The 10,428-nt window shown below is 38.2% G+C and overlaps 1 protein-coding gene across 2 annotated transcripts in view; it reads left to right on the forward strand.

Annotated features, from left to right (window-relative positions):
* The window catches only part of LOC135214722 (gastrula zinc finger protein XlCGF17.1-like), a 35,679-nt gene extending 25,835 nt beyond the window's left edge, over positions 1-9,844 (forward strand). The window contains exons 2-3 of one of the 2 annotated variants that reach the window (XM_064249051.1): positions 6,478-6,618; positions 8,088-9,844. In XM_064249051.1, the coding sequence (XP_064105121.1) occupies positions 8,162-9,289 (1,128 nt within the window). In that variant the 5' untranslated portion in view covers positions 6,478-6,618; positions 8,088-8,161 and the 3' untranslated portion in view covers positions 9,290-9,844. Of the gene's footprint in view, positions 1-5,850; positions 6,619-8,087 lie in introns of those variants that run through there. The other variant, XM_064249050.1, reaches the window with a different exon arrangement.
* The last annotated feature ends 584 nt before the right edge of the window (positions 9,845-10,428 follow it).

The following is a 10,428-nucleotide window of genomic DNA, read 5'->3' on the forward strand; positions in this document are numbered from 1 at the left end:
TAGACCAAGACGTACCAGACCGGTATCTACATCTAAGTAACACAATAAATATAAATACTAATAATACATAACATTCATAGAGAGGTATCATGGAAGAGTTGCCATGAGATTAAGGCAAAAGGAGAGCACCCCGTATGGATCCATTTTAAGCTTCTGAGACCACAACAGAACTGGACAGGGTAGGCTAATTGACTTCCCCTGCTAGCCTGAAGCGGACGGTGGTCCTCGACCAAACCAACTAAACCGAATTTTTCTATCTAGACCGTAGGGAGGGTGGTCCTCAACCAAACCTACTAAATCGAATTTATCGATCTAGACCAGTAGGGAGGATAGATCCAACAAAATGATAAAAGAGAGAGACTCTCTATTTTTGCTATCCTCCCTGCTAGCTCCGTAGCGCGGACAGGGGGGGGGTTGTATAAAGGGTGCCAGGGAAGGGGCACCTAGCCTACCTTCCTAGGCCTAGCCTAGGCTAGGTCAGTCAAGCTAGGGGGCAACTCAACCAACCTCTTAGTAAATGAAAATCATCAACGTGCATAAATCAAGACTTATCTAAGATCATGTTAACACTAAATCATGCATATTCTCCTTACAAGAGAGAGAGGGATAGGGTTCCCTCCTCTCCCGCAACAATTACGATAGGCTACCAGTAGCCTAATAATTACACATGTGCATCACGGTAAAATATGTAGGGACAGGCGCAAACCCGCCCCTGAGCCACTGGGGGAGGGTTATATTAAAGTACAAGTTAAATAACTATTCTTTAGCCCCAGCGAAAGTCACGAGCGAGTTAGGCCTAGTCCAGATCTTACTTGGTTAAAAGTAAGTAAATAATATATAACTGTCACTGGGAAATGATTGTAAATCAAATTCACCCGCGTTGTGATGGTGCTCCCAAAATGGCGGGTCAGCCGACGGCGCCCACAATATGTTTCCTGAGGGGCCGAAGGCGACTATGGAAAGCACCTCAACCGTATAAGTTACAAAAACGTAAATTGGAGTACTCAACTTAGGTGTAGAAGTAAGTTCTCCAGCCGACATCGCGAAGAAAGAGTAAATCCTGAGAGCTGTGACAAACGCGTGGATCGCAGACAATCGCTAATACAGGAATGAAGGACGCGCCTGGGTATTAGTAGTTGTAGCGAGAGGAAGGTAAGGTGGGTGACGCTTGTAACGGCTCCCACCGTGGAGGTATTTTGAAGATCTTCTAATTGGCAGGGGACCTGTGAGTAGTGGCTTCCACTTCGCCCCTATACTTTATAGCGACGCCCCTGGCTGGGGGTGCTCGCGCTGAGGGTAGTAACTTCAGCATACCATGCTAGCTTTTTCTCTGGTATATTTAGGATCTATTTATACTTGGAAAAATGAGCTACAGGGATTTTTCACCGGCAGACACAGGTCGAACCCAGAAAAAAGGCTATTCATGGAATAATTTCATATCAGGGAAATAGACTTTTATCTATGTGAAGCCAGCCAGCTGACAAAATGTACGTACATATATGAAAATCAAATTATGGTAGCGTTCACAGCAAGATTATCTTTTGAAATTGTAATAGTATTAGTCATGGTAGTAATAATGTTTGGGAATATACGTAACACTCATTTTCAATACACAATATCATTGTTATTCTGGTAGTGAATAATAGTTTAGAATGATCATATGTACTCTACATTGTTAGGAGTTTGTGGCACGATGAAACAAACAAAATAAAGTTTTCCTTTTAGGCTACGTGTTTAGAAAAACATGAATAGAATCGGCTTTGCGACTTCGTTTATTTTGATATTTTTAATGATACAATAACTATCATTTGTACTACTAATACGGATCTGTTGAGTCCAGTGTTACCAATTTTGCAGTTTAATGCTAGCTTTCATTTTCTTGAGGTAATTAGCAAGAAAATTTTCAATCCAGCATCTGGCAGGAAAACTTGCATTTGTTTTCAAATACATCTAGCATTGGTATTTTGACATCAAAACTATAATGTTAAGTTTAATATTTCTTTTATTCCACTGTTTAATATATCATGTAAGAAAAAGAACAAAATCTTGCATAACCATTTTCAGGAATTGAACAGAATAGGTTTCGAAATTATTAGGAATCATGTAACGTAATGTATGAGACACTGTGTATGTTAGAAACATGTTCGAATCGAAAAAAAGAGCAATCGGTTGAAATTGGCTGGGTGGCATTGTTGTGTATGATGTGAAATTTTTAGCACTTTATGGAGCAAAATCTAGCAAGAAATTGCCATTCCCATTTGGCAACACTGGCCTAACCATGTTTTGTTTATGTTGTTATTGAAGTCATGTTTGCCGCGTTCTTTAAATTGTACCCATATAAACGAGTTAATTATGTGGTATCCAAAAGCCCCGATTCTTTTACTCTTATGGGAAAGAAACCTAAACGTCAAATGAAGGTTATTACGTGTAATATATTAACGTGTGTTGTAAAGAAAAGAGGCCCGCATGAGCATACATATGTAGGCTTCTAGCTGTAATGCATAGGCTAGTAGGCTACATATGTACAGTAGCATGTATACTACATATATATTTTTAAGGCTAATGTTGTAAAATAACTTTGAAACTATCTTGAATTTAGTTTAAGGTGATAGTTGAAGACATATTTGGTGTTTGAACTAAAGTAGGCAGTTATAAACATTGGAATAGTGGTCTTGGGTGGGTTAACTATTAATGTAGGCAGTTTTTAGCAATTTTTGAGGGGGGTACCAAGATAACACGGGTATTTACCGATCATGGGAGGTTCTGGGCCCTATCCACGCGATTATCGAGGCCCTACTGTAATTATAATTTGTGTCGACACCCAAAATGGACCCATGGGCAGATTTGTGGGTGTGTTTGGAGTTAATGGATGTACGAGGCTGTAGGCGTGGGAGGGATTCTTCACCCTGTTGGGTGGAAGGGGTGGGGGATGTCATCATAAGGGGGCAATTGGTCATAGGTGTTGGGGGTCCTGTTGGTTACAGGGGTGGAGGTTCCCGTTGATCATAGGGGGGCATCCTGTGGTCGTAGGGAGGGGTCAATGAACTCGCCTCAGTATGTGGTTGGGCCATCAAATCGCTGTACCCCCCGTGGGGTCAGAATCTGGTATGACAGGAAAGGTTAGGAATGTCATTTTATGCCTGAGGAACCTGTTCCTTGTCGATGATTGGCGGGAATCGGGCCACTTACTACGGTCGGTCAATGATTGGCAGGAATCGGGCTGCTTACTATGGTGGGTCAATGATTGGTGGGAATCGGTCTGCTTACTATGGTTGGTCAATGATTGGCGGGAATCGGGCTGCTTACTACAGTCGGTCAACAATTTGCGGGAATGGGGTGTGTTACTGTTGCCGGTCGACTATTGCTGGGAGTCTGGCCGCTTACTGCAGCCAGTCGATGATTGGTGGAAATCAGCCTGCTTACTGCGGCCGGTCGACGATTGCCGGAAATCGGGCCACTTACTGCGGCTGTTCAGCGGTTGGTGGGAATTGGGCTACTTACTGCGGCCGGTCGATGATGGCGCCTGAGTGGCGTGGTCGGTGGTGTTGGCGTACCACCTCGGTGGTCGCGAGTTCGATTCTTGGGCATTCCATTGAGGTGTGAGAGATGTGTATTTCTGGTGATAGAAGTTCACTCCCGACGTGGTTCAGAAGTCATGTAAAGCCGTTGGTCCCGTTGCCGAATAACCACTGGTTCCATGCAATGTAAAAACACCATACAAACAAACAAACAGTTGGTTGACAATTGGCGGGAATTTGGTCGCTTGGTATGGTCGGGTATACCGGGACCACGGATATACAAACCAACCTTTTGGTCTTTGTATAGGCATTATGTACCATTTGGCAAAGCTAAAACCGGTTGTTAAACTACTAACAAGGTGGTGTGGTAGTTAACTACCAAACAACTGGATGGGAGGTCCTGTAGAGTGTCGCTTTGCTTTTGTTTCTATGGACCATATGTACCCATTATTAGCAGAAAAATTGCTTATTCACTGTATTTTTTATTGAGAAATATTCACAAATCACAGGTATTCTCCTATTTATGATGGGGTTAGGTTCCAGAAAACCCATCATTTGTTTAAAAAATCGTATCTCGAATATAGCCTACTAGCCTACACTAGGGTAATCAGTACCATCTTTACATATAGGGTAGCCTAGCCTACACTACACAGTATGCTTTATACATATATGGTTTAGTAATTATTAATTTCAGCTAATTCTCTTGATACAATTCGTGTTGGCTTATGATAATTCAGTACAAAGAGAACTTGAATAACATTAATAAGAGTTAGCCTAGTCTATATTATGGTATATCATATACATAAGAATACAGTAGCCTAGCCTACAGTATACTCTCTACTATGTACACGGTATAGTAATTTATAAGTATAAGCCAATTCTGGAGGTTCAGTGCATTCTGACTATATTGGTATAATTGAGCAATGTCAGGCTGCTGATGGCTACGTATAATTATAAAATAAAAACATAACAAATGTGCATCTTTTCCATGAATCCTTTTAAAAGTTATACATTACTTCACTGTTAAAAAGTTATGCATTACTTCACTGTATCCAATAATATTGTATGTATTGTCATATTATTGTATTATAAAATACTAACGTAGCGGTCAATGATTTGGTTTGGAAATCAGCTGATGGCGAATAAGAGGTATTTAAGTCAATTCTGGGCAAATTTTCTTGCTTCTAGTTAACATAAAAGAATATCTAGATACTTTACTTATATGAGAAAAGGTAATTTTTCGCCATACAATGTGTTTTTAAGTCAAAATATGACTTGGATACGTCTTATTGTGAACTAAATTAATTTTTCGTTAACAGATTACGTTGGGGGAATGTTTATTGTTTAAAAAAATTATGCGATTCTGTTTGCTATTTTCACTATATTTCATCGTAATACGAATTTCATGTTATGTATCTTGTTACTGATGCACAATGATAGCCATTAGCAGTTTGAACAGTTGTCCCAGCTTCAGCTAAAACTTGGTTTAAATTTAACAGTATACTTTCTCTGATCTTTGATCAATAGTGAATTAAGTTATTAGATAAAAATATATCAAGTCTTATTCTACATAACATCATTTATAACATAACTACAGTAATTGTTTACTATTGTAAAATGGTTGAAATACAAGACAAATGGATGTTGTGGTTATCCAAGTCGGTTGTACTTAGCAAAAAAGTTGTTTCTCATTTGGTTGTTCATGGCTGCACACATTTATGTCATGATTATAACATGAAAACAATACTTTTATCATTTTTTTTTTTTTTGCTCTTTTTGAGCTTATTTTACTAAAAGATGGGATGTGTGCACTGCTGCCTGCACCCATTTTGAGCGAGATTTAAAAATATTTTCAAAATATTGTTGTATCAGTAGCAATTGCTAACTCCATCGTAAAATTGGATTATTGTAAGACGAATTATCATAACTTGAATACTACTTGTATTGTATTTTCATATAATTTTTGTGACTAAATGCACTTTTTGTGCTAGAACTATTAAAATACTAAGGTTGGAGCATTTTTAAAGTTTTTTGTGTTTTAACTATCAAAATAAGCAGTTCACAGATTTTAGCTATTCAAGGGGGTCGTCTACCCACCCCCTCGAATATGGGGGGGTATACTGTAGATGTGCTTCACTGTCCTCTGCCCTGCCAGCCGTTGCTTTTGCCATGTTTTTGAAAATTTGTCATTGTTCTTACACAATATACAAACCCTCAGTCCTTCACATTAGGAATTGTTTTTGGCAAAGCTAGAACACAGCCGTTTAAACAACCATATTCCAGCTTTCCCGTAAGTAATTCCTACTGTAAAGGACTGCAAGTTTGTATAGTTAGCAAAAATATAATTTACTTTTCAAAATTCTAATTTTTCCTTATGTTCCTTTTCAGGGATCTTGGGATCTAGCCTAGTGTTCCTAAAATTATGGGTACAATTTCTACTGGCATATCCCATATCCTTCTTATTTCTATTTTCTGGTCTTGATTCTTATCAATTTTTTTCTTTCTTTCTTTTGCATCTACTTTGGCATCCCATGGTATTGCAAAATCAGTAACTGATTCAGTGGAACTCCCGTATTCGCGTTCTCTGGATTTGTGGACTCACATTCTCGGATTTCTCTCTGGAACATTTCCTCACATTATTCGTGGGAAATTTGCCTATTCGTGATATTTTTCTTTGAGAAACATCCACAAATTCCTGTTGTTGTTTTTTTTAGCAAATTCATCATAAAATGCTCTTTGTGTGATAAAACTATTAAAATACCAGGTATTTAAATTTTTAGTGGGTTTTTCTTGAGTTTTAACTAACAAAATAGGCCGTTTTCAGTGTTTTTATATGGGGTTCCAACTATTTGCGGGTTCTAACTATTCTTGAGGGGATCTGAGGAAAACATTGATATGCCTGTGTACTAGTAATGTGACCCCAATAGGCTTCATAATGATCACTTTCTCTATCTTTCAGATAATTCACAAAGCACCAATGCAGGCTTGGTGAGTGAGAGGTCCTTGGAAATTAAAGTTACGGTACATGATTCTCCAAAAGTAACTCCATTTCTTGGTCTTGTTGGGAACTTGTGAGGACCATTGTTCATTTTATTTCGCTGTAAGTATTTAAAAGATTATTTGTACGTCTATGAGTACTGGGGTTCATGTATGGTTTAAAGTGTAACTCATAAGGGTAGGAGCTTTCTAACTATTTAAGCTTAGCTCTCTTAGCATCAGAATTGAAAAAAACAAAATCATTTGTTCCCATGAGAACATGAACTTTTGCCTGTTATATGAAGGCACAGGCTGTCGCATAATGTCGTGTTGTTCTTACACAAATACAAACCTTTGTTCTTTACAGTAGGATATTACTTGCACCGCAAGCTGGGAACGCCTTTTTAGCTTTTAAACAAGACACTGTAGTCAGCTACCAACTCACTTTACTTTCAGCTGCTGCCTAGTGTAAATGTCTCCTCTGCCTAACCATTTGACTTGCCATATATTTTGTTTTTGTTTGTCAATACTTGTGATACATGAGTGTTGTGTTTGGCCCTCAGAACATAGGGTGCAGTTTGCTTGGGAAAGGAAGAGAGAGAGAAGAGGGCTTCTCCTGGCATGTTGGGATTGAAAAGTCCCTCCGGTGATGCCAAGTTTTCTCTCTGATTCCTTCATGCCCTCGGCTCAACTGCCTCCTGTTGTTGCTACTCGTAAAGGGCTTCTCCCCTTCACCGTCTCCTACTGCTTTGTTGGTAGAGAGTCGGTTTACTTCAGTGTCTCCTCTGGTTCCAGTAATTTCACTTTGTATCAGAAAGGGCCACAGATAGGGCCTTAAAGTACTTGAATGTTAACAAAAATACTGTGTAAATACTTTACAAGTAAAAAAGGTATACTCAATAATCTTGCGGGTTTCTTTTGAACAAGATAGACAGTTGTAGGTGTATTGAGGGGTTATCAAGTACTCATGGATTTAGCAATTCGCAGGGGGGCCGTTGTGTTACTATCCCCTGAGTTTAGCCTTTAATTGAAAATAAAATTACAATTTGGCGGACAAATGTACCAAATTCACAGTTGATTGAACTTCAGCTGTAGACTCTTCCATGGAAGTCAAGGTTGAGCCACAATATATATTGACTGTGGTGAAGTTGATGTGAAATATACATGCCAGCCTTTAAAGAGTTAAGAAGACTAACCATCCAAGTTTTGACGTGGAATGTGGAAAGAATAGTATTAGATAAGAAAATATACCATTGCCTACTGCAATAGCCATACTCCTAGCTGAAGGAGCTTTTCTAATGAAAAGTACCCTTTGCTGCCTCAAAATGCACATGTAGTTTGTGTAAGGAAAAAAGCCATTCTTCTGTAAATAGATTTATAATGCTTCCATCCCATGCTAGCCGGTTGTTGAATTGTTAACAACTTTGGCCTGACTAAATTTGTTGCTTACGATGTTTTATTTCTTGTGAGATAAATTGTGTCCAGGTGATCATTGCATTGTGATATTTGTTTTCCCTGTGGATGCTTACTTTAAGAGTTGTTATGGACGATGCTATTCAGAAAATGTTGGTCTCATTGTTTATTTTATTTCAGATTATTCCAAACGGAGGAAGTTTCCTTCAGCGCCTAACTAGGATTGAGTATTGTACTTAGAACATCCTGTGGAAATGGAAGCTGAAGAATCGTCATCATTGCTGCTACTCAAAGAAGAGAAGGAGGATCTGGAGGAGGGTCCAAGTGAAAACACAGGGGAAGGCTCTTCGTTTGCAGACCCCTTCTTAGAAGTCAAGGCAGAACCGGAATTTTTTGGCTATGATGATTTTGATGTGAACTGTTGTTCTCAATCTACTATTAAGTGTGAAAAGGACAGCTCTCCAAGCTGTGATGATGAGAGTGGAAAAAAAGATATCTGTATTGCAGAACAAAATAGACATTTGGGAAGAACAAATACAGAAAGGAAGCGATTAACTTGTACTGAATGCCAAACGACATTTTCAAGCATTGACAACTTGAAATCCCACATGAGAACTCATAAGGAAGAGAAACCATATCCCTGCTCTATATGTCAAAGAAGGTTTTCTCTACCAAATCATCTCAAAAAACACATGAGAACTCATACGGGAGAGAAACCATATAGTTGCTCTACATGTCAAAGAAGTTTTTCTAGTTCAAGTTCTCGCAAACGTCACATGAGAACTCATACAGGAGAGAAACCATATACTTGCTCTATATGTCAAAGAAGTTTTCCTCGTAAAAGTGTTCTCACAGAACACTTGAAAACTCATACGGGAGAGAAGCCATTTACTTGCTCTATATGTCAAAGAAGTTTTGCTCGTCAAAGTAGTCTCACAGAGCACACGAGAACTCATACAGGAGAGAAACCATTTACTTGCTCTATATGCCAAAGAAGTTTTTCTGGTTCAAATAATCTGAAATCACACATGAGAATTCATACAGGAGATAGAAGATATAATTGCTCTATATGTCAAAGAAGTTTTTATGAATCATATGATGTCAAAATACACATGAGAACTCATACAGGAGAGAAACCATTTACTTGCTCTATATGTCAAAAAAGTTTTCCTCGTAAAAGTGTTCTCACAGACCACACGAGAACTCATACGGGAGAGAAGCCATTTTCTTGCTCTATATGTCAAAAACGTTTTTCTGGTTCATATACTCTCAAAACACACATGAGAACTCATACGGGAGAGAAACCATATACTTGCTCTGTATGTCAAAAAAGTTTTTCTTCTTCAAGTAATCTCACAAAACACATGAAAACTCATGCATGAGAGAAAGCATTCACTTGGCAAATCATCTCAAAAGACAAGAGAATTCACACTAGACAGAAACTGTATATTACTTGATCTCTGTCCAAGTAATTTTTACTAAATGCTGTAATTTGAATATTGTTAAGAGAGAACTTTGATTCACTTTACTATTTTAATGTCTTGCTGATATTCTGACGATTTCAAATGTTTTTAGGCAACTTATTGTTCAGTTTTTATAGATCACAAAAGACCAACTCATTTGTCAGTGCTATCAATAAATGTGTTGAAGGAACACTGAGAAAGAAGTAGATTTCTAGTTTACTGTTTCTAAGCGCAAAGACAATTTTTTTTTATTGACGTCTACAAATTTATTTTTGCTGACAGAATCCTGGTTTTGCTCTCATTGTGAAGCTGAATAATTGTACTTTATTTCCTTACTTTTATACAAAGTATTTTTGTAAAAGGAATGTAATTTAACTTCCATTTGTTCAGTGAGATAGTACGATAGATTTTCTTTCCAGTGACTTACATATTTATGCAATTTGTCTAGTTTTTTGTTCATAAACAGCTTGAAAATTAGGTAGTATTATTCTCCTTAAACAGACATATTTGGTTTTCAAAGGTATTAAGGTAAAATACAATGGGCGTCAAAAGATTTTGGTTTTTCAAAGATATCCAGATAACCAGGCCAGCGTCCTACCACAAAATATAGGTTCATAGAAAGTGACTTAAGACAGTGACTGGGGCCCAAAAAATAGTTAAGTATATCTTAAGTCTTACCAGACCAATGAGCTGATTGACAGCTTTCCTAGGGCTGGCCCCGAAAGATTAGGTTTGTTTATATGGCTAGGAACCAATTGGTTTCTTAGTAATGACATTATATCAAGAAATTAATTTCTGATCACCAGAAATAAATTCTGGTTAGCCGCTGGAAGCGAACTCAGGCTACCAGATTGATAGTCAAGTACGGGACCAGCTCGCACAGTCGACATGGCCCCAAACTTATGTTGGAATGTAATTCATATCGAAATCTCTTGTCATATTTTAGTGTAAAGTTAAAAGTTCTAAATGTTAAGGTTCGAAAACTGAAGTTTTGTTAAATTGGAAAGAATGAAGGCTTGTGGCCACACTCTCAGGGGGGTTGGTTTTGTGGAACTGCT

This window comes from Macrobrachium nipponense, chromosome 46 (genome assembly GCF_015104395.2).
Source record: "Macrobrachium nipponense isolate FS-2020 chromosome 46, ASM1510439v2, whole genome shotgun sequence".
Classification (NCBI taxonomy): domain Eukaryota; kingdom Metazoa; phylum Arthropoda; class Malacostraca; order Decapoda; family Palaemonidae; genus Macrobrachium; species Macrobrachium nipponense.